Below are 26046 nucleotides of genomic sequence, written 5' to 3' on the forward strand. Positions count from 1 at the left end.
CTCTGGTCGCCCTCGATCAGCTGTTGACCTAGTTTCGGCCGGCTCGCTCTCGCACAACTGTGTCACAGCTGGTACACGCGCACTCGTAAGCAATGCTCCGTAATAAATATTCCCAGCTTTCTCAAATTGACTGAGGTACCATTTAGACGGGTACATAATCCCCCTTGATTGATTTAGGATTTAATTAGCAGATTAAATCATAACAGCTCAGTTTACTTTCTAAATGTACACGGAAAATGTGCACCATTACAGCACCTTTTCAAGATTAATTTCTAGGATTTCTCCGGAACTGGTGATAGACGCGTAAATTCCCAGCATTATAAATAGCTCTAAAGTGTCCATCAAAGCTCTCTACCTGGTATGCATTGTTTCCCAAATCTTTAATTACTCTGTAAGGTCCAACATATAAAGGTGCGAACTTCGCGTAGAATTTTTCAACAGGACTTGAAATAGCGGGTTTACGGAGTAATACGTACTCTCCAACATTTTAGGGACGATGAAATCGTTTCTTACGTATTCTCCTCCGTCTTCTGTTGGCGTGATCTACAAGGTTTTCTCTCGCTTGGAGAATTACTTCCGCATGAGTAGGACGTCTTTGATCCAGGTGTGGAATTACATTGTCCCAAGTTCGGACGGGATATTGATTGAAATGAATGACTGAGGGAATTAATTTCGTCGCCTCATGCACTGTGTTATTTACCACGTCCATCATTATTGGTAACACTGCGATCCACCTTTCGTGTCTGTTTTTACAATAAATTCTGCAAAATTTTGAAATCTCTTGCATCACCCTCTCAGCGGGATTACTGGCTGGATTCCGGATCGAACTCATGGTGTGCTTGATCCCCATTTCAGATAAGCCTCGTCTGAACTCTTCAGCCGTGAATTGCGATCCGTGGTCAGTCAGCAAGACCTTGGGTTTCCCCATCATAGGAATTATGCTTTTCTTTAATCTCCATAGGATCGATTTTGTGTTCGCCTTCTGAATTGGAAAAAGAGTTAGAAATTTCGAAAACACATCTATGGTCACAATTACGAATTTATGCTTAAATCTACTGGCTGGAATCGGGCCAAATATGTCCATTGCGAATAAGCTTAGTGGTCTCTCTGGAATAATAGGAATAGGTTTTTGCTTAGCAAAGTGTGAGCTGTGAATCCACCTGAATTATCTCAAAGCAGTCCCCTTGACCATTCGCCAATATTTCGGGTATTTCTTCATTCAAAAATTGACGTTTTTTTTTTTCACCCCTTGACTCCTTCCGGGTTGGCAGACGGTCTCCTCCTCTCCTTTCCGTCTTTTTTTCTCTTCCTGAAATGCGAGGGATTCTGCGCCTGTTACGTCGGGATCTGTATTTTGATTCAAAATAGCTCTTCTCCATATTTCACCTCCGTCTGTTTTCTCCTTGAGTTCCCGGACATGTTCTTTGTTTTCATCAACTGTCCCCCTTGGTTGATAAAACCGATGATAATTTCTTCTTTTCTCGGCGGCATATTTTACTCCTCGAGAAGTTCGGCCAAAATATCGATTTCTTCCTCTTGATCCCATCGAATACGGTCGAAATCCATGGAAACCCCTCTGTAATCTCTGCTCATCCCTTGTTTCACTCCGTTCGGACCTCTCTTTAGTTTGTACCTCTTTATTTTTCTGTGGAACCACCGTCCTTTCTTTCTCAACGTAAGTCGAATTGATTTCCTGACTCAAGGCTCGAGTATTACGGGTATGATCCCTAGACGTCATATCTAGCTGTCTTAATACTCTTTCCAGCTCCATAGCTGTTCGGATGTTCGATGCTATTAATATTCTTTGTACGTCCGGCGGTAACTGTCGAATGATGACTCGGCATAATTCTTCCTCTGGAAGTGGGTCGTCCAATTCTCGAATTTTCCGGATCTGATTTGCGGCGAACTCGGAAAATTTCGTAGGCAGCGTCGAAGCATATCGACGAGCATACCATTCCGTCCTCAAATTGTGCTGAATATCTGTGTTCCAAAATTTGTCGAAAAATGCGGCTTTAAATCCTTCGAAATCATCGAAACTGTACCGGAATGCCATAAACCACGTGTGAGCTGACGAATCTAGGTATTTTTCCGTCACTCGTAATTGTCGTTCAGGAGGAATGTCATTATCTTTAAAATATTCTTGTAGGTCCTTAATAAAGGTTTTAGGTGTAGGTCCGTTTTGATTGTTGAACTTTCGGGGTTGATTGTCCTGTAGACGTATAATATTCACAATCTGCGGCCTGTTCCCTTTATCGTCCATTTGATTTAAAGATGCGGTATTATTCTTAGCTCGACCGGAAGTTTTTATCTCCTGTGCTGCATTAGGAGTCGAACAAATGAATCCTGTTCTAAACTGTTGCTCCATTTGTGATTGCCTTTCAATTACGGACGCAGTCACAACTCGTGTGCTGTCACTATGCAATCGCAACGTTTGTAGTTCCGTTGTCATATTTGATATTTCGTCTGACATCCCCTTTATTTTATCCTCCATTTGTCCTACTAACCCACGGGACGCAAGAAGTTCGTGTTCCACCTTGGATACAACTTCTCCGATAGCTTTCTTATTGTCATTTACAGCTGTTTTCAGACCTTCTACTTCATCAGTAATAAGTTCTTTGCTCATCCGAACTTCCTGTCTGACCCCCTTGTCGACCTGAATTATACTATCACATACTTCCTTAAATCGTTTAGTCCACCTCAATTGCGCATCGGTCGTATTTTCTTTATGCGATTGTATTTGGTTGCTAAGTTCAGAAATTTTCCTTTCCACCTCAGTCTTATGTGTGATCATATTATCCATAATTGATTTCTTGAGCGTGCCTAGCCTCTCAGTAAACTCCTGCGCTACGCTAGCTATCGAGTTTGTAACTGTTCGTTCGATCTCTTGTTTCAACTTCGCCTGACTATCTTTAAAATCCCGCGACATCACTTTAATTTCTTGGGTTAACCTAGTCTGGTTGTCTTTGAACTCACGTGACATCTGTGCTTGACTCTCCTTAAACTCAGTCCTAATAGAATTATCACTAGCCTTAGTTTCCGCTCTCATTTCTGATTGATTACGTTCAAGTCTTTCAATACTAGCTTTAGTTTCGGCTTTCATAGAATCAGCACTAGCCCTACACTCGGCCGACATTTGAGATTGCGCAAGTTCAAGTCTTTCAATACTAGCTTTAGTTTCGGCTTTCATAGAATCAACACTAGCCCTACACTCGGCCGACATTTGAGATTGCGCAAGTTCAAGTCTTTCAATACTAGCCTTATTCTCAGCTCCCAGTTTCTCAGCGCTGGCTTTCATCTCCGCTATCATCCGAGCTAAAGTATCCAAATCCATTACAATTCATAAGCATTGTGCTCGCCAACAACGATGAACCTGTACATCTTTGCCCCATTTGCCTAAATTTCACCGGAAATTGCCAAAGAATTTGTAAAATACAAAGTATGAACTCCACAAGCATGCTCTCCGTACTGTAACAAATAGACCTATACCAAAGCAATGTCCAGCTGTATTATGTCATTACCAACCTTGGTATCTCTACCCATTTAATTGTCACCATTTAACTGAATAAAAATTACCATCTCCTTGCTTTTGCGCCACAATAGTGTTCGCCGAAACAACAAGATCGTAAATATAACAACAACAAAAATATGCCCTGGAAATAACTCACCAAAACGATCAATGCCTAAGCAATGAGGGTTTGGGTTGGCCCTGAAAGTTGGGCGCCACAGAAATATGTCCCCTTCTCCGGGGTCGCTCAGTCGGCGTAGCGAGAGTCCCAAAAGGGTGGACCGTTCGCAGGGCCGATTATGCTATTAAGGGACAACTTCATAGAATTTATATTTTCAGGACCCTTGGTGACTGGATAGGTGACACAATATAAATGAAAATCAGGGCAAAATAACAACAATGTTTATTAAAAACATAATGGAAACTCAGTCTGGACAAATGCATGAAAGAAAAAAAAAAAAAAAAAATTATTAAATACAATGTGATTTTTGCAATAAAAGGAATATCTCAATCTTTAATGGCTTGTGAATAAATGAATACGACTGTACGTCCTCGCATGCTTCTAGAGTTAGGTTCCATTGCTCCTCCAATGAAACTCCACCTAAGATTTTACTCTGTAACATCGAATGAATCACTAAATTAGCAAAGCTGTCATTTCCCGTTATAACTCATGTTTAGTCATTTACAGGTAAAATAATTTCATACATTTTGAAGAACAATTACTATTAATTCAGCATATACTTGTTCAAGAAAATTCCTTGAACATTCATTTCACTCTATCTGTGAAAAATCCTCTAACTCATTTTGTCATCATAAAATTCCTTTACAATTTCATTTTAGTGTTGGGAAATATTTTTACAAATTCTTCATTTTAGCGTTTGGAAATATTTTTACAATTTCTTCATTTTAGCGTTTGGAAATATTTTTACAATTTCTTTGGCGTAACTCCCTCTCTCTCGTAGACTACGCTTGACTGTATTCTTTCCTTACTCTATTTACCCTTTCTAAATTACCTAGCCTTTCATGGATGGATAGAGCATCATGTGATCCTACACGGAATCAACAACAACAACAATGCATCACAGTCACAAAAAAATATACAAGATAAGTTTTCTTGGAATGATAAACGTAAATGACACCAAATAACCCAATTCTACCAACTGGTTATAAGTACATTTTTATCACACAATGAATCTGTAATATTTATTATTATTACTATTATCCAGTCATTTATCTCGTCTTCCTCTTGGGTTTTATTGAAGACCCTTATAATCATCTGACCAGAATAAAACTCGCTCATGACTATAGTTATGATGATACAGAAGGCCAAATTTCTCTCGAAGAATAACCATCACCATCATCATTGATAAGAGCTCAAGAGCCTCGAAAACATCTAATAACGATTAAGTCGTGTATTATTCATATAAGTGGTTGAGCCAGAAATAGACCTATTATAGTCCCTAAATCCGTACATCCTCACAAATCATTATCGCCATAATCATTCATTACAATCACTGTGACTCATAATACCGTTTAGGCCCGACATGCACCCTAGTAGTCCCATGTCGTCCATTAATGGCGAACTCCATTATCACAATGACCATACAAATTGAATCTCAACAACTCTTACATTATCCGACCTTTACTATTTTGATCATTATTATTATTACTATTATCCTATAATGGCTCCTAGATCGTTCTCTCGAAGAATATTTCTAACATTCGTCGTTTACTTTCCCTTCTACCATCAATCACTACACATGACCAACAAGGTTTTAAAACTACGATTTAATTATAATTTACTCCTACATTGAATCATATCTTCATTTACTATTTTTATGAGTTTAATTTATTCTTATTATTATTATTATTATTATGATTATTAGTAGACCTTACTCCCTTAAATCACTTTCGAAGATCATAATCATTCACTTTTGTCAACTCGAGAACAACTGGGATCATTCATCATCACGTCCAAAAATAAAATTTATCGTTATTCCAAGAAAATGCAAAGATAGAACAATATTAAAATTACAAATCAACGAAGTAAGGAATGCTCTCCCATCACCATTACATACAAAATTACTAAGGAAACTACTTTACTCTACGCAAGAATACAATCTAGTCATCTACTAAAAGAGAAGAAATTTTACAAGGGTACTCATATTTCCGGTGAAAATCCTTGGCGTCGGGATGCTGCTGCAGGCGACAACGTCTCTTGCCTTATCTATGGTGGTTTACGGATGTACAAAGTCATCGCGTTGGCGTGCACTCTGGAATTTAGTTCCTCATGACTGTAGCTATATTCAGCGTCTTCTTTTTACTCCAGCAAAGTCCCAGAAAATCTCTCGATTTCCCTCTTGATCGCCGCATGTCGACAACTTGGTTTCCTCGGAGATAGCTGAAACTAAAATATTCTATTAGCACAGGGATCCACACTAGCTATAACTCCCTAAGTTATGTACCACACTTAACTTGGCGCAACGATGTACTTTAGGTCCATTGTTACTATAAGCTTCCTCTTCTGAACACATTCGTTAAGTTACGATACGCCTTAGGCTGACAAATAATAGGGTTGACTATTATGATGATTAAATAAAGGTTAGATTTCCTCTCGTCTATCCACTTGAGATCGTGATTTCCTTTCATAATGTCCAATGGAACATTCCTAAAGCTTCTATGGCAAGAATCGGCTTTAATGAGCACGCTGACTGTCTGCGGTTTAACATTTTCCACCCGGGAGAATGTACAACTGTAATAAGCTCGCTGGATACTGCGTTGAGCTAACAATGAATTACACTGGCATTCAAGTAATGTAATGATCGTGCCCTACAAGGATTACACTAGTATTCACGTCGTCTGAACATATTCTTCTTTCCCGTAGAGAATACACGGTTCGACTTCTCGTAAGAAACAACTGTCCGACGTGCTCTTGAAAAACTGTTCTGGCCGTCGTCTCGTAAAATTTGTCCCTGAACTGTTCTGACGTTCTTACCCAAGAACTTCCCTCGACTTAGTTCCAGAACAATCCTAATATTTCCAGCACTTTCCTCAATTTCTATTGGCTGGTAATCGACCTGCGCCATAGCTCGTCCTTGACCGCTACGAGTGGATTTTATGAGAACATTTCTCCTCCCCTTTGTCGTCTGCCGGTGTCATGACGTAACTGCGCTCTGGTCGCCCTCGATCAGCTGTTGACCTAGTTTCGGCCGGCTCGCTCTCGCACAACTGTGTCACAGCTGGTACACGCGCACTCGTAAGCAATGCTCCGTAATAAATATTCCCAGCTTTCTCAAATTGACTGAGGTACCATTTAGACGGGTACAATACCTGTGTCGGTGCGACGTAGAGCAAAAAAAAAAAACACCTCCTGAATCCAAGATATCTGCTATATCTTGCTGGAATCCTACAAGTTGAGCTTCAGTGGAATAACCTTTCCTAAAATCGAACTGCCTTCTATCGAACCAGTTATTAATTTCACAAACATGTCTAATATAATCAGAAATAATGCCTTCCCAAAGCTTACATACAATGCATGTCAAACTTACTGGCCTGTAATTTTCAGCTTTATGTCTATCACCCTTTCCTTTATACACAGGGGCTACAATAGCAACTCTGCATTCATCTGGTATAGCTCCTCCAACCAAACAATAATCAAATAAGTACTTCATATATGGTACTATATCCCAACCCATTGTCTTTAGTATATCCCCAGAAATCTGATTAATTCCAGCCGCTTTTCTAGTTTTCAACTTTTGTGTCTTACTGTAAATGTCATTGTTATCATATGTAAATTTTATTACTTCTTTGGCCTTAGTCTCCTCCTCTATCTCGACATTATCCTTGTAACCAACAATCTTTACATACTGCTGACTGAATACTTCTGCCTTTTGAAGATCCTCACATACACACTCCCCCTGTTCATTAATTATTCCTGGAATGTCCTTCTTGGAACCTGTTTCTGCCTTAAAATACCTATACATACCCTTCCATTTTTCACTAAAATTTGTATGACCGCCAATTATGATTGCCATCATGTTATCCTTAGCTGCCTTCTTTGCTAGATTCAATTTTCTAGTAAGTTCCTTCAATTTCTCCTTACTTCCACAGCCATTTCTAACTCTATTTCTTTCCAGTCTACACCTCCTTCTTAGTCTCTTTATTTCCATATTATAATAAGGTGGGTCCTTACCACCCTTAAAGGTACAAACCTGCTTTCGCATTCCTCAACAATTTCTTTAAAACCATCCCAGAGTCTGTTTACATTTTTATTTAGAGTTTTCCACCCATCATAGTTACTTTTTAGAAACTGCCAAATGCCTGCTTTATCAGCCATATGGTACTGCCTAATAGTCCTACTTTTAAGACCTTTCTTTCTATCACATTTATTTTTCACTACGACAAAAACAGCTTCATGATCACTAATACCATACCATCTGTTACTTCAGTTTCTCTATAGAGCTCATCTGGTTTTATCAGCACCACATCCAGGATATTTTTCCCTCTGGTTGGTTCCATCACTTTCTGAATCAGCTGTCCTTCCCATATTAACTTATTTGCCATTTGTTGGTCATGCTTCCTGTCGTTCACATTTCCTTCCCAATTGACATCTGGTAAATTCAGATCTCCCGCTACAATCACATTTCTTTCCATGTCGTTTCCTACATAGCTGATTATCTTATCAAATAATTCTGAATCTGTGTCAGTGCTACCCTTTCCCAGTCTGTAAACTCCAAATATATCAAGTTGCCTATTAATTTATAAATGAGCCTTACACCTAGATTTTCATGTGTCTCATCTTTAACTTTTTCGTAGCTGACAAATTCTTCTTTCACCAGAATGAACACTCCCCCTCCCACCATTCCTATCCTATCTCTACGATACACACTCCAGTGCCGTGAGAAAATTTCTGCATCCATTATATCATTTCTCAGCCATGATTCAACTCCTATTACAATATCTGGTAAATATATATCTATTAAATTACTTAATTCTATTCCTTTCTTTACAATACTTCTACAGTTCAACACTAACAATTTTATGTCATCCCTACTTGATTTCCAGTTCCTGTTCCCTTATCACCGTTCCCTAGGCCACCCCGTTTCCCTGAATGTACCTCCCTATTACCCTTCCAAACAAATTTCCTAACTTATACATACCACTGCGGTTTAAGTGAAGGCCACCTGAGTGCAGATCCCTATCTCCTACCCACCCATTACGATCTAGAAATTTCACTCCCAGTTTCCCACATACCCACTCCATAGTCTCATTGAAATCCCCAATCACCCTCCAGTCAGTATCCCTCCTACACAGTATTCCACTAATAACAATCTCCGCTTTCTTGAACTTCACCCGTGCTGCATTTACCAGATCCCACACATCTCCAACTATGTTGGTACTTATATCAGCTTGCCTTACGTTGTTCGTACCAACGTGAAACACTACCACCTTCTCCTTCCCCTCCTCCCTCTCTTCTACTTTCCTCAACATCTGCCTCATCCTAATTCCTGGATAACATTCTACCCTAGTTCCCTTTCCTCCACACACTTTCCCCATGTGTCTAATGATGGAATCCCCCATGACCAGAGCCTCAACCCTACCCACCTCATTGATCCCCTCCCCTCCTGGTCCCTATCTTTCCTGATAGCTGCCGAAGCTACTTCCTCCTCCCTTTTCTCCTTTTATTGTACTTTTCAGCTGTGTATGATTGTTGATTGCAATTCTGTCTGTCTATAAGGTATGATTGCTAATACTATCTTCAATGGCTCTGTTTATTGCTTGTCTCTCTATTCTACTTCTTTGTCTGGATCTTCTCTTCACCTGCCAGAATGTGACGATAAATATGATGGGCAGTTGGGAAAGATACAAGGCACTGCATTCTCTGACAATCATGGTCTTGGAAGAGAAGTAGTTAAAAGTTTTTCCTGAGGATCAGTACCAGTTACTTCCCATAAAATATCACTGACTTCGAAATGTGTGTGGCATACCTGTAAAATAATGTATCACCGTGAGCGATATTCATGCATTTGCAGAGTGAATTGAACTGGCCTATACCAGCAGCTCTTGTAAGCCTATGTGGTGTGTTTTTTGTGAATAATAATAATAATTCTTCTTCTTCTTCTTTTCCTACCGCTTTTCCCACACCTGTGGGGTCGCGGGTGCGATCTGTGTCGCACAAGTGGATTTGGCCCTGTTTTACGGCCGGATGCCCTTCCTGACGCCAACCCTATATGGAGGGATGTAATCACTATTGCGTGTTTCTGTGGTGGTTGGTAGTGTAGTGTGTTGTGTGAATATGAGGAGGAGAGTGTTGGGACGGACACAAACACCCAGTCCCCAAGCCAGAAGAATTAAACAGAAGCGATTAAAATCCCCGACCCGGCCGGGAATCGAACCCGGGACCCTCTGAACCGAAGGTCAGTACGCTGACCATTCAGCCAATGAGTCGGACAATAATAATAATAATAATAATAATAATAATAATAATAATAATAATAATAATAATAATAATAATAATAATAATACCGTTGAAATAATGCATCCCAATGTTGTGAGCTAACATAACCTTATATCTTTGAAGAGTAAATATGCCTACATATCACCAGCTATTGCGTGTAGTTAAATACGTCATAGGCCTATGCTCACTATGATGGCATGAGAATGTAATAATAATAGTTACTCACTATTGAGTAATTAGTAAATCTGTAGTCTTGTCTTGGCATTGCAGATAAACATCTCTGCCGCATAACCTTGTCTTTCGGAACCTTAATGCAAGCACTTCTTTATCGCTATCGCAATTCTCCTTACAGTTGAGCCCACAACACACTAGTACCATTACATACAACGGTATTAGCAATTGGCACCATTAAACGAATTAAAACTCTTCTAATTTCAGCGTTACATGGCCAAACTCATTGCTGTCTCATTACTGAAGAGGTTCAAGCTTGCCTCCCTATGCTGATGTCACAGTATATTCCCAGAATGGTTGTGAGGCCTTATATCTAGGAGGTGTGATGTAGACCGGGCCGGAGGTGTTCTATGAAATTCTCCTTCATTTATGTTACCGGTATGTGTTTTTAAGTGCCGGATCATCCCGGAAGTATTTTACTTCTTTTGAAGAAACAATACAGTGGGTTGTGCTATGTGACATCTCTTCAAAATAACAGAAATCCATGACTTATGTTGCATTTCAGACATCGTCTTAAAGTTATCGCGTACAATTAGACACAATTACACATTGCACCATCATATATACGGTCCCGAAGTACCGGTAGCTAATTATGATGCAAATTCTCTATAACATTGAAGGAATTATCTCCTTCATCACCAAAATATCGGTAAACACAAGCAGTGGTCATATTATATTGAATGAGGGGTCTGATAACGATGTACACTTCCCTGTCGAAAGAATTGGAGCAAACTCAGGCATTTTAGATTGCATGTTCCACTCATTTGTAATGGTGGTTGCACATGCAGCAAGGCGCATCTTGTCCCGTCTCGAGTTCGAGTAACGCATGCCTTTAGTATCCAGGTAGGTGTACCTACAGTAGTCGTCAGTTTGTCTTTATTAGACTGCTCACTCGAGTACTTATCACTGCATACAATGCCAGAATGCGTATCCTTTATGTTATACTGAGTCAAAATAATGTAGGAATGAAAGAATGAACGCCCTAGTCGCTTGTGGACATGTATTTACGGAATGGATAAGACCCATGATTGGCTATTCGCATAGGCTACTCGACACAAACAACATTCATCTCCATCTACCTGTCACCCTACGACGACACACTGCTCGCCACACAATGTGGGGACAACACTCTCAAAATTTCTCGCGAGAAATAGCGCCTGCGCTAGTCTCATACTACCCATCACCATTTGCAGATAGCAGTAACAACACTTTCGGATATAGTACAGCAAATTGTGAGTTGCATTTCAAGATTATCACAGTAGCAGCTGACCAGTACCGAAGAGGCTTTTGGAACAGATTTCCCCCTGTGGGTGGGGACAGCAGAATAACATCCACGGTATCCCCCGCCTGTCGTAACAGGCAACTAAAAGGGGTCCCAAGGGCTCTTGACTTGGGAGCATGGTTTGGTGACCACAGGGACCTTAGCTGAGTCCTGGCATTGCTTCCACTTACTTGTGCCAGGCTCCTCACTTCCACCTATCCTATCCGACCTCCCTGGTCAAATCTTGTTCTTTTCTGACCCGATGGTATTAGGTGTTGAGGTCTAGGGAGACTATTTAATTTTTCATGCCCTTTGTAGCCCATGTCTTTCTTTGGCTGATACCTTCATTTATCAAAGTGTCAGTCCTCTTCCATTTTTCCCCTCTGATGAGTGTTAAGAGAAGATGGTTGCCTAGTTGTACTTCCTCTTAAAACAATAATTACTACCACCCCCTCCTGGGACAGTTCGTCATAGCTCCATTCTGAGAATTTGGCGACACTTACCGGTACACCAGTATCGACACACCTCTAGCATTTACTCTATGGAGCAAGCCAGGTGTAGATCTGTTGACAAATCTAACACGGTGTAGTGAACAAGAGGAAGACATTTTAACATTTTCATGGATTATTTAGATTACACTGATGATCTCAAGGAAGAAAACTTGAAAAGTAGTATTGTGCATAGTGCGTGAAAGGCAAGATTTGTACGCTATTTAAAGGCGAGAGAGTTTAGGGAACCAGTATGTTATGGAGTCTTATGAAAGAAAAGTCCTTTACTTTCCTTCAGAATTTTATGTGCAAACCCTTTACAACAAAATTCAGACAGGAATACAGCTGTATCTCCTAATTCACAATTTACTGTTGCATGCACTACGAGTGCTTCATACTGGAACATTTCAGTTTCTTGCAGCCGATCTTATTAGCATTCACTGTGTGACTGCTTGTTAATCTTTTCGCTAATATCTTAGTCGCACGAATACATCAATAATTTCTGATGTCACAAGGATAGAAGATAACTGGAGTGGTCTTCACTGAGTACAACCTCAGCATTTGCCTGGTATGAAAATGAGAAACCGCAAAAGCACAATAAACCATCTTCAAGCCTTCCGACGGTGGGATTTTAACTCACTATCTCCACAATGCAAGCTCAGAACTACACGACCTAAATGGGTTATATCTTTTATTGTATACTTAAAGTTAGAGCATTATTGATGTTAAGAGAAAGGTGTACAAATATGGACAGTTACCTATTAATTCTTCAATAATTACTGCACAATATGTTTTGTTTTTCATGCTGGCCAAGTTATATCCTGGACCTCCTTACTCTCTTCTTTGGAATTTTCAGAAATCACATCCCTGCACTTACATCTAACTTCCTCGTCCTTGAGATGCTCCACCCTTAGCAATCTGTAAATGGACTATTTTCTCCGTTCTAAGTCACGTGATGCTTACTTACTGCAGTGGTCTGCATTAACAAAAAAAATTCCCTGCGATATCTGTTCATTCCTCATAGATTTTTCCAAGGAAGTTTGCAGTTTTATACATCATAGCCATGGGACCTCTGGTTTATGTCGAATCCAAAACACAGGGATGTGACTTTTCATTTTTAAAACCTCAACATAATCGATTTTCTGAATTCAAAGTCAATTATTATGTAGTCTATTAGGATCTGATACTCCTTCCCTCCCATGTATAGTACTGAATAACCTGGTGCTTGTCTGGCTCCATGGCTAAATGGTTAGCATGCTGGCCTTTGGTGACAGGGGTTCCGGTTTCAATTCCTGGCAGGGTTGGGAATTTTAACCATCACTGGTTAATTTTGCTGGCATGGGGACTGGGTGTATGTGTCTTCTTCATCATAATTTAATTCTCATCACAACGCGCAGGTTGCCTACGGGTGTCAAATCAAAGACCTGCACCTGGCGAGCCGAACATGTCCTCGTACACTCCTGGCACTCAAGCCATACACCATTTCATTTTTTTACCTGATGCTTGAAGAATGAATGAGCAATTGCTACTGTGTAGAGATGAGAAGAATGCAAGAATGAGGAATGTGGCTTGCAAGCACGAACTTCCTGTTCTGCGCAGACGGATCGGCTCTTATCTGCTACACGAAAGCATTGACTCACACTTTGCAGTTTGCTGGATTACAACTGACAAGAGCGAAGAGCTGCCAATAGAAGATAGTATAAAGCCGCCTGGGTAGTAGCGCGGTTGCTATGGAAACCATTGCGTCACTGGCTCTGCTGGTGAAAACCCCTTCACCCCGTGCCTCACCGGGCATGTGCATTCTTCTGATCTCCCAACAATACTAAAACAGCAGTCCAGTAAATGCTTCCCATTTCAATTAGCCTTTCACATCTTCCTCACATTTATCGATCACCTTCTCATATTCTTCAGTTTTAAAAAGCACTTGGTGGGGTAAGTAGTTAGCTCTATGCTTGTCAGTCTTTGCCACCAGGAATTAACATAGTAATCATTTTTGGTGTAGGGTAATTGAACCTCAGGGCCATGTGATTCTTCAGTTCTTTTCCCAGCTTTTTACACTGAATACACCATAAACATTATACCAGTGCTATGCTTGTGGGTGTCTATTTCATCATTCAGTGCTTCATAAATCTTGTCTACCGGTACTTCATCCTCATTTGCACCTTCAGAAAGTGAATGCATTGAGACTATTCTATTGCAAGTGATAAATCTCATTCTATTCCTAATTCTTCAACCATAAAATACATCCATTATTATCATTATAGCCGTGCCTAACAGAATTCTGCGTGCTATGGTTCTCCACAGACCCTTCCTTTCCAGTCCTAGTCCTTTCCTACCCCGTCATCGCCACAAGACCTGGCTGTGTCAGTATGATGTAAAACAAATAGAAAGAAAATTCTGATTTGGTCAGTTCTACTTTCTTTTTCAAACTGACTGATGTTGATAGCACTCTATCAAGTTCCATTTTGTTCACTGAGTTGTTTCCAAGGAATCCCGGGTCTGTCAAATGGAAGCAGGGATCCATCACTTCCATAGGAGATAAAAGTTCAATTCTTCTGTCACTTTTCCCATACTCTGTTGGAATCGTGAAAGTAAATAGTGCCGTATATGTGAACGTGGCCCTGTTTAACGGCTGGGTGTCCTCCTTAGCCCAACTCTATGTGGCGGAATGTATTCAATACTGCATTTCTCTATGGTAGTTGGTAGCTTGATATGTTTTGCTTACACAAAGAAAAATGCATTTGAAAGAACAAAAAACACCCAGTCTCCAAGTCAGAGAATTAACCAAATGCAGTTAATCCTAACCTGCTTGGGAATCAAACCTTCTGACATGAAGGCCTCAATGCCAACCAATGAGCCAAGGAGTCAGTGTTAAAGTTCAAGTATAAAAATGTAATTCATTCACTCCACAGAACATAATCACAACAAGACTGATGACTTAGCAATATGAAAACAGCATAGTTCATATGAAACCCACAACATACTTGTCTAATTACCTAGCAATGCTTATGTTTTGGATCAGTAGTTATTTGGGATGAGCATATATTATACAGAGAAGTCATTAAACCAAAACAATAAGGCAAAAAATGTCTGTTTAATCACAGCAGTTCACATGAAAGATGATCTTTTAGTAAAACGTGGCAACATTTTGAAACATAAAAAGCAACAGAATAGCAGTACTATCAGGCATAAAATAAGAGAAGTATAAAGTAACCTATAACAGATATAGTCATCAATTCAGTATATTAATGGCAAAAACCTTTTCAAAGACATTGAGAAATGCTTGTTTAAGAGGAAGTATAGACAAAAGTAATTAAACAGAAAGAATTCTGAACATCCCAAAAACAACAAAACTCATCTTCATTATAGTATTTTAATGTCAGTGACAGCTGAAATAAAACTTCGGGAGTTATCAAAGTTTCTGTATTTTTCTCACTTTATCTTACTTAGAAATCACAGCCTTTTCTCTGTATAGATATTCTTACATTGTATCTTCAGTGCTTGTAAAGACAAACTATGTTGTTCTGAAATTAATTAGTATGATCTGTACCAGTCACATATGGCAAAAGAAGCTAACACATACCAAAGAGACTTTTTTCATTTAGGAAAAATATTAGTAAATAAGACAGGTCCTGTTGACATTGTTTGTGTCCCTCGATCCACATATACAACTTTCTTAATCCCTTTTGCTTTCTTAAGATTCTTAGCAAGTTGTTCTGATTTTCCAGAGTCCTCTGGAAGTGATAAATTCACATCTTCCTCCTGTAAAGACTCATCCAAACTAATGAAATGATTAGATGAACATTTAACTTTCTTGTATGACTCAATAAGATATTTGTTTGCTTCTTTCAGTAAATGTCCACTTAAACAATCCTTCACACCTAATTCAAGTAGTGTAAACATTTGATCTACTATTTCCAAATGTCCCTTATTATACATATCCTTACCGGAAATACCTAGCAAATTATCTATTAATATCTGTTTCGCACCTTCTGTTAACAAAGGCAAAGAAAACTGTAAAAGCTGCTGCTTCAAAGACTTTACTTGTGTGGAACATGCACCTGGAAATGCCAGTGGGTGTAATTTCATCTCGTTTGAATCTAAAATTTGGTTGTACGGAACTGTACTTGCATCTTGTTTGTCTAACAAGGATAAATAATCTTCATTAGGATTACATGTAAGGCTACCACTTAGAAAATGTTGATTAGGATTTAGATTTGCACTCTTAACTACACTGTGTTGATTAAAGGCTGGTATAAAATTCCATCTGGAATCAATTATCTGCTGATTAAAATCTGCATCTTTATCTTCTGTTTTACTGGGAAGCTGCTGTCGACAATCTTGAATGAGACATTCACGTCCATTCAAATCACATTCTTCTGAGGTAGTCTTTAAACATCCATTCAGTACCTTCTGATCCCAAGAAATTTGCTGATTTCCCAGCCGTTTAGCCTGAAACATAAGATATTGTTTGCCGTATTCAATTAAAACGAGCAGCAACTGCAAAACAGAAGAACTTTAAAGACAATTCAAAGAGCATAAATATCAGACCAGTTTCATCAAATAAGTGATGGTAATCTCAGGTAGTTCTAGATATCCTATAATTACCATTAAACATTAATGGCGTTCTCAGTGGAGTTGACAAGTTTCTAGGTATATCTACTTTCTTACTGTAAGCTACAGGCCCTGCTGTCTTCTCTATCAGTTACAATCTAGTCTACCATGGATCCAATATCTTTCTCAACTGCAAGGGCACAGAATTCATTTGCAATAATTAATCTAGCACAAATACAGGAACCCAACAAGCCATTCCAACTCCTGTAAATTATAAATCTTTATTGTACTTGCCTATTTCCTTCTCATACCTTTAAATCACTCATTGGCATTATGAAACTTTTCCTGTTGACAATACTATATCATTTAACAACTCAAATTACTTCCTATGTTACAAGAGAAGTTATGTGTACAGGGTGAGTCAGAAATACGGCTATATGTTTGATCGATTGCTTACTGTAATTATAACTCTTACAGATAAAAGAATGACTCCATTAGAAAGTCAAGGTCTGATACTATCAACACACAACAATGCAACACAAAACATCAACAATATAGTCAAACATTTTTCTTTTTACAATTTACTTTACATCGCACCAACACAGATAGGTCTTATGGTGACAATGGGATAGGATACGGCTAGGAGTGGGAAGAAAGTAGTTGTGGCCTTAATTAAGGTACAGCCCTAGCATTTGCCTGGTGTGAAAACGGGAAACCATGGAAAACCATCCTCAGGGCTGCCAACAGTGGGGCAAGCCGAATGAATGCTTACAGCTACGCAACCCTAACCGCACTGTCAACTCACTCGGTAGTCGCATAATTGCCTGAAACTGTTCGCCGTTAACATCACAGCATAGCGTTTCGGAAAATCACTCATTGCTTTCTGATACATGAACAAAAGTACAGCATAAATTTCTTCCTCAATTATTGTTTTCAGCATGTTGATGTTTTGTGGTTTTTGAGCATAAACTTTCTGCTTCAAATGCGAGCTGGCCATTCTGTCAGCCTTCTCCTTCCCACCTACCCGTCTGATAATTCGGCATTCATAATTCAAAATTTCCCTCACCACAATAGCGTAGTGAAGGGTGCACCATCCTGCTGGAATACCCAATGTTGGTGCTGAACACTTTGCATCACTGGCACTACAACTTCATCGAAACTTTCACAGTACCAGTCACCGTTAATTGTCTCTACAAAAATTTGCATGTCTAGCAATCCCTCCCATCTAATCATTGCCCAAACTGTCACTGATTTGCATTTCATATGCTTCTCTTCAATAATTTTAGGATTTTCTCTTGCATAATGATGACAGTTGTATTATCATTCCCATTCACCTGGACACAGTTACATCTGAAATACGCAAAAAAAACATTGTCAATTTCACATTCCCGTAACACAAATTCACACAGTTGCAACTGCCTGCCAGGGTCATTTTCACTCAGTTCGTGAACAGGAATCGGCTTGATAGTTCTGTACTTCTCACGTCTCAAAACATGAGACACACTGGACTGACTGATGTCAAGTTCACGTGCACCTTGGGCTATTCTTGAATGCTTGCACAATCCTTTCTGTTCTTGCTGCATCAGTGCTGTTGCAAGGTCTGAATGTTTCCCGATGTCGGCAGTTGTTTCCACTTTCCCACAGTAGCCAATGTTATGTTAAAATTACGTCTCGTGTGACTCACAGCCTCATGATCTTTCTGAAAAGCAATCGTCCACGCAGCTACGGTAACTTGCAGCTGCATATTCAGCACAATTTTGGTTAACAATGTAACAGATTTTATTGTTGCATTATCGTGTCAATAGTAAGGAACCTTAACTCTCCGATGGTGCCATTCTTTCATCTGTAAGAGTTATAATCAAACAACAGCAATCGATCAAACATATAGGCATATTTCTGACTCACCCTGAAGAATTCAGAGCACTGTATTGTTAATTGAGAGTGCATGAGACATTCAATGCTGAGCTTCCCAATAGGACACACAGAAGAACATACTATCAACAACTACTGCAATAGGAGAGGCTCATAATGCAGTAGAATCCTGCTAACTTGACTCCCGATTACTTGACATTCTATATAACCGATAAGTTGACAAGGACTAATTTTTTTTTTTTTTGCTGTTCTATGAAATAATCTGCTATACTGTAATACTGCAATTTCTAACATTGCCTAAACAACGGGATCAGTATAGGTACATTTTAAATGCAGTACTGTATTACTGTATAATATTGTACATATTTATGCATCTGAATATCTGCATGGTTTTGTGTTCTGTTCAGAGATTTATTATGGTATTCAATTTGCATACCTTTCCTCTTTGTGACATTATTTCATGGAACTGTCTAACAAAAGTGGTCACAGGTTCTGTTATTTTCATAGAAATTGCAATCTGCACCATTCCCCCTTTCAAAAGTTGCTGGTGAAAAGTAGGTAGCCACTGTCAATCAACACTCACAACACTTACAAGTGTTTGTTGTGTTGTATTGCCTGCACAATTGAAAAGGTTGAATGAGAAGAAAAAAAGCCAAATTAATGTGACAATGAAAATTAAATTGGATGCTTTACATAAACTGGACAAATGGGAAATTGTAAATAAAATTGCCATGGATTTAGGTGTTGGAAGAACTACTACGAGGCGTGTTTTTTAAGTAAGGACGGTTTTGTTGTAGACACTAGTAGTTTGCGCGCGCGTTGCAACGAGCGTGTGCGTTGTGTGCCGGCATGGCCCGGGAACAATGGTGTTCAGTTGCAGCTCTGTTGCTAACTTGTACGGTTCTGTTCTTTGCTTGTTCAAATGTTCAAGATTATAGATTCGCCCGCTCCGTGTGAGGTTCGGTCAGTGATATGGTTTTTGTCGGCAAGGAACCTGTCTGCTGCAGACATTCACCGACATATTTGCGAAGCATACGGTGCTAATGCTATGAGTGAAGGCAAAGTGCACAAGCGGGTGCGAGACTTCAAAGATGGGCGTGACAACATTCATGTTGAGGCCGCTCCGGTCGCCCATCTGTGACCACAGTTGAAGCGAAGATTCATGAGCACAGATGATTCACAATAACAGCTCTCTCAAACGCCTTTCCTGACATGTCTAGGTCATAATTGTTTCTGAAAACCTAAACTTTAGGAAACTGTGCTCCCATTGGGTCCCTAAACTCCTAACGGAGGATCACAAAAACAACAGATTTGAGTGTTCGATGACGTTTTTGACTCGTTATGCCGAAGAAGGTGATGACATGTTGAGCCAGATCGTAACGGGAGACGAAACATGGGTTTCGCATATCACGCCCGAATCGAAGAAAGAGCATGGAATGGAGACACACACATTCGTCCGTAAAGGTGAAGGCCAAATAGACTCTGTCCCAGTACAAGATCATGGTGTCCGTGTTTTGGGATAGGCACGGTGTTTTGTTGGTCGACTTCATGCAATGAGGAACCACTATCAATGCGGAAGCCTACTGCCAAACCTTGAGAAAGCTACGCAGAGCGATACAAAACAAAAGATGCGGCATGCTGACAAAGGGAATTGTCCTTCTCCATGGCAATGCAAGGCCTCACACTGCAGCTCAGACCGTTTATTGGACACATTTGACTGGGAAGTTTTAGACAACCCACACTATAGCCCTGACCTTGCGCCGAGCGATTACCATCTGTTCCGTCACATCAAACATCACCTCAGCGGCAACCACTACAATGATGTCGATGAAGTGAAAATGGCCATGAACTCTTGGTCATCGGAGCACGCGGCATGTTTCTCTGAAGAGGGTAAGGTATGACAAGTGTTTAAACAAACTTGGTGGCTATGTTGAAAAATAGAGTAAAGTATGTAGAATCTGCAAATAAATTTGCAGTTTATAAATCATCTTTCGTTCTGAAGTTATTTTCAAAAAACATGCCTCGTATAATAGGGTGAAAAATAGAAGAGGTCCAAAATCAAGTCTTGGTGTGTGGAAAGAGCATGTACTGATAGTTTAAATGAAAGAAGTATGAAAGGGAGCAAATACGAGAAAGTGAGTGAGGCTCTTGATTTGTGGTTTAGACAGCAAAGGGAAAAAGGAACACCCATTTCAGAACCTATTTTGCAAGAGAAAGCCCTCAAATTATATGATGACTTTTACAAAGGGGAGCCTGGATTTACAAGCTAGTGTTGGCTGGCTCAACAGGTGGAAGAAGCGTTTTGGCATCAGACAGTTGTTTGCAGCAAAAAACTATATGCTGACTTGGAAAATGTTAATAAATTCAAGGAAAGACTAAATGAATAGGAGAATCTACATGGGGATGAAATCTACAACTGTGATGAGCCTGGTCTGATTTTTTTTTTATGTCTGCCTTCAAAAACGCTTGCATCCAGGGAAGACAAATCGGCCCCAGGCTATAAAAGAAATAAGGAGTGTGTTATAATCTTGGCATACAGCAGTACAACAGGCATCCAAAAATTCAAACTATCAGTGAAAAATCAAAAAATCCTCAGGCATTTAAAAACATTAACAACACTAATGGGACTAACACCCACACCTTCTACGATCTGTCTGTCTGGTACAGAAATAAGTAAAATGCATGGATGGATGGAGCCATTTTTAAAGACTGGTTTTATAAGGAGTTTGTTCCTTTGGTAGAAAAGTTTTTTAACATCTAAAAACTGCCAAGGAAAGCACTTCTCATTCTCGACAATGCCTTGCCCCATCCTGATGCAGAACAGGTATGAGACAATGAAAAAAGACTATGTTTCTCCCTCCTATTGTGACTTGGTGTGTCAACCAATGGACTAGGGCATTTTGGAACCATTGAAGATGAGATACAGACGTAAACTTCTTTCTCTTCCTTTAGCCATGGAGGAAGGGTGTGACATGGTTAATAAACTAAAGAAAATAAACATGTTGGATGTAGTGAGGTGGAGATCTGAATCTTGGAATAAAATTGAAGATATAAGCCTTGTTTGTTCCTGGAGAAAGTTGCTTGACCATTTGAGAAACCACTTTCAAGAAAGCAGGAAAGAGACAGAAAATAGTGAAATAATGGATTTACTGGAGAAAATTTCAGGCTGTGAAGATGTTACTGGTGTTGATGTTAGAGAACAGATGGGGCAGGATAAAAACTGTGAACTTCTAGACAGTGAAATATTTGAACTAGTTGAAGAGAACAAAGATAAAAATAATAATGCATCACGAGGCGAAGAGATGAAAGTCAATGGAAAAGTTTAAAAGATGACTCAAAGTGAAGGACTAAGGGCCAATGAAGGAATGCTCTGCTATATGAAGGAGTAAGGTGCATCTGCTATGGATATTTTGTTGCTCTGTCACCTACGTGATGAAGCTGCATGAAGAAGAAGTGAGTACGAGACAGTCAAGCATCATTAGTTACGCCACTGGCTCTGATTCAAGAATATAAAAATATCTTACGAAATCTGGACCTGCCTATTCCCAAAGTCATCCCTGATCTCAATAGGAACCAGCTGAAATTCAAATACCAACCAATTAGTTATGCTCAGAAACCACAGAAAGCCATTTTGATGCAGATGTTCAGTGGAGAGAAGAATAGAGGTTGAACAACAGCCTTCAACTTTGATCCTGTTTAAAGAAAAACAGCCCTGCACTTACTGGTCTACTGAGGAAAACTTGGACTACTCGAAACCCTTTCTACTCGGGAGTAGGGTTTAGTCCGAGAGCATACATTTCCGATTCTGTTCACTCGTCAGCATAGCTTATGTTTGCATTTACATATCTCTTGCATACAATAGGAATGGCGTTTGTGTAAACACTCTAGTGCACAGTCATCTTATGAGAATACATATCACTGGGCGAGTTGGTCGTGCGGTAAGAGGCACGCGGCTGAGAGCTTGCGTCCGGGAGATAGTGGGTTCGAATCCCACTGTCAAAAGTGTCACCGGTGGTGAGTTGATAGTCGGCGGAATCATTTTTGACTTGACAAAAGAAACTAAGGAACTAACATTTTTTGAAGAATTCGACTAAATTTTTGTTGTAAAAATTATGTAAAAATTTGTGTGTTATATTTTTGATGAAGTTGTATTTTAAAGTATTTTCAGGACTCACTGAAGAGACAATTATTTTCTTAATCATTGACATTGATATTGGAGATCTCCAGTAATATGTTTTTTGTAACCCTTTTTTGGTATCACCCTGTAGTGCCACGTGGAGGCTTCGTCACGAAATCGCTGAGTTTCGCAATCGAAATCTCTAGAATAAATTTCCCACATTACCATATTTGGTGCTATAATTCTATTGGTGAAAATAACACTAATTGGTATTGGTCAAACTTCGGATCGAAACATAGGTAGCTTCCCTGATTGGCTGTTTGAGTATTTCCCAATTTCCGGCTTTTTGGCTCCTTAGCAAGAGCAAGGCTCTGTTCAGCGTCTTTGGTTTTCGTATGTCATAACGATTGGACGCCATCCCGGGGTAAGCATGTTTTCTATTTTCAAGTGTTAACTTAAACTGTAAATTCATTCGTTCGGAGTTTGCCTTAGACCCTGGTTTTCACCGCTTTTGATTTGTAATGCCGTAGTTTGTCAACTAGGCATACCCTTTATTTTGGAGGCAATTCATTTTATTAATCTTTTGTGAATATGTAAACTTTAATTTTTTTTCTTCCGAGTTGCCTCCAGTAATTCCGTATCAATTTAGTGCACACCTGTTGAGCTTTGCGTCCCTCACTGATGTGTATTAGGAGAGGAATGTTTCTCTATAGGCCTCTGCGCTAAATTTAATTTCTGTTGTTCCCTTCTCTTGTAACATTTTTCAACTTGCCTTATATGATGTTTGTAATTAGGTCATTGTTCCCTTTAAATTTTCATTGTAAATTTCAACATCGAAATTATGCTCACTTATTTAAATGTCATTGTAACTTTGTGTAAACATTCACTTTCCTGAGAGAAACATTGATAGGAACCTCGTGGTTCGATTTGATTTTTTTTATTAATAATGTTATCTAACCTTGTGCACTTCATACCTTGATTCAATTCTACATGTTAAATAAATTAGACAAAGGGTTAATGTTCTCACGTTTCTTTCCCTACAACGTCACGTAAGGTCTCGTCCTCTAGGGTTTCCCGGCCTGCTTCCCATACTTCCTTTCTCTAGTTGTCATGTTGGTTATCCTGCGAAGCCACGTGTTTGTAAAAGGTAAAAATGTTTTCCTGTTTGATCATCGGCTGATGTCGCTCTGTAAGGTTTATTATTTTGCATTATCAAATAATTACGTGTTTTAAATGTATCTTGTATTATGTGCTTCCTTCTGTTTAAAAGGGGGGGTTACATCTGGTAGCAGAGCATGGTTGTAGAAGAAAGAGATGCGAGAGCAATAACCCTTGTCTAACCTAAAATAACCGGGTATCATCTCCTAACATAATTTCTTGTTAACATGTCTCGTGTTGTCCCTGTTCCGTCCCATTTGAGGAAGGAAGAATTAGTTTACGAACTTCGTATTCGTAAATTGGATTCGACAGGAAAGGTTAGGGATGACGCGAGCTTGTTAAAGCAATCTCTTAACGAAACTATAGCAGTACCCAACCTATCAACAGACGAAGTGTGTGCATCTTTGACCCTTGTTAAAGGTAAATTTACTGAATTCAAAGCTATTCTTTTGTCCTTTTGTTCCTCTAAACCGTCTGATGCTCAGTTAACACGTGTGAAAGCCCAAGTCCAGCATTACGTGGATAGGATTCGGGACCTGTTAACTCTTAATTTATCCATAAATGAGCGACAGGAATGTAAGTTGTTATTAAAATTTTCCGGCATTTTCGATAAAATTGTAGACTTGATAGAAGGCAATGAGTCGTCTAGCTCCAGTTCTGTAGTTAATGTGTCTGCTCCACCTGAAACTTGTAACAGTGAAAATATCTTGGTATCTACTGCTTCACAATTAGTAATGTGGTAACTTGTAATAATGTTCCCCTGCAATCTTCTGTTATATTTACAAATGCTTCTCTGCCTGTGAATAATGCCTGTGATGGTTCCTTTACACAAGTTGGTACGTCTACCGTTCCTACGAGAAATGTTAATTCTGTGTCCTTACCTCAGCCTTCGGTTGCGACCCAAGTTGTTTCTTTTCCTGTTGTGCAAAGATATCCTCATGTCCAAGTGTCACCTGTAGTAAATACTTTGGTAGTGTCACAAATGTGCGAAAATGTTTCGCAGATGCTAATATCTGTGCCAGTTTCGATGCAATCTAGCTGTAGTCCTAACCTCACTCTTAGTACACCCACCCTTTCCCAGGGACGTTCAAGTCAGGATTTCTATACAACTGTGATGCCTTCTATTAATCAATCCAGTCCTGTTCAGGTACCTACTACGCCTGCTGTTTCTCAAATGGTTGCTAATTTTCCTCATCCGTTAACCGCTCTATTTAAGGGCTTATCTAAGTTCACCGCTAATTCAATCGAAGAGATTCTTACATTTCTGCGTTTCTTGGTTGAATTTAAAGATCAGTGTGTTGTATATGCTTTAAGTACCGTAGTGATAATTTCTTCCAAGTGTTATATCCTCATGTATCTGGAGCTCTTTCTGAACATATCGTAAGAGCTATTTCTGAAAAGTGGACAGTTGACCAATTTCACGCGCATGTGCTTGAGTTTTTTATTCCTTCCCGTGCATTGTCTTCCTTGGTGCAAAAGCACTATTTTTGTGTACAGCATTTGAATGAAACATTGTCTGAATACATTCAGGACATTAAATTCAATGCCAGGATTTTTATGCTCAACTATTCTGAGTCTCAGATGGTTGCTAACATTGTCAAAGGTCTTGCACCAAATTATCGATCGTATCTTGCTCTGTCACCACGACCCGCTACGTTCGCTCAGTTGGAAGCTATCACCGTTTCGGCTGAAGGCATTAGGTATGCCGACCAGTTAGGGTTGCGTTAGCCCCTCCTCCTATGAGCATGTCTTCTCAAGTAACTAGTACCATTTCTACTTCTTCCAAACCACGTCATTCACGTGCTTGCTATAGTTGCGGTTCCACTGATCATTTTCAGCGGAATTGTCCTAAGATTGGGGCCTTAGGTAATTCAAAACCTTCCATGAGTGGTCAGCTTCAAAATTTCCAAAGGAATTGTCCTAAGATTGAGCCCTTAGGCAATGCAAATCCTAATGTGAGTACAGTTTCTTCCTCCTCTAATTCTTGTAGTTACTGTGGGTCAAATAGACACTTTTTCTAGACAATGTCCTTGCAATTCTTCCGGTTCTGGGCGTTCTGGTAATGGCAATGCCAGATGACTAGCCACCAATTCTTGTGCCAAACCTTATAGTGTACCGGTACCTTCTTGTTTCGTCTGTTATCAGATGTAACCCCCCCTTTTAAACAGAAGGAAGCACATAATACAAGATACATTTAAAACACGTAATTATTTGATAATGAAAAATAACAAACCTTACAGAGCGACATCAGCCGATGATCAAACAGGAAAACATTTTACCTTTTACAAACACGTGGCTTCGCAGGATAACCAACATGACAACTAGAGAAAGGAAGTATGGGAAGCAGGCCGGGAAACCCTAGAGGACGAGACCTTACGCGACGTTGTAGGGAAAGAAACGTGA

General features: G+C 39.6%; 1 protein-coding gene across 2 annotated transcripts in view; it reads right to left on the reverse strand.

The window, feature by feature from the left end:
• Positions 1-15017: 15017 nt before the first annotated feature.
• LOC136876200 (uncharacterized) overlaps positions 15018-26046 on the reverse strand; it is a 78773-nt gene continuing 67744 nt past the window's right edge. The window contains exon 4 of one of the 2 annotated variants that reach the window (XM_068228346.1): positions 15018-16394. In XM_068228346.1, coding sequence (XP_068084447.1) covers positions 15540-16394 — 855 coding nt within the window. In that variant the 3' untranslated portion in view covers positions 15018-15539. The remainder of the gene's footprint in view (positions 16395-26046) is intronic. The other variant, XR_011018455.1, reaches the window with a different exon arrangement.

Source organism: Anabrus simplex, chromosome 6, assembly GCF_040414725.1.
Source record: "Anabrus simplex isolate iqAnaSimp1 chromosome 6, ASM4041472v1, whole genome shotgun sequence".
NCBI classification, from domain to species: domain Eukaryota; kingdom Metazoa; phylum Arthropoda; class Insecta; order Orthoptera; family Tettigoniidae; genus Anabrus; species Anabrus simplex.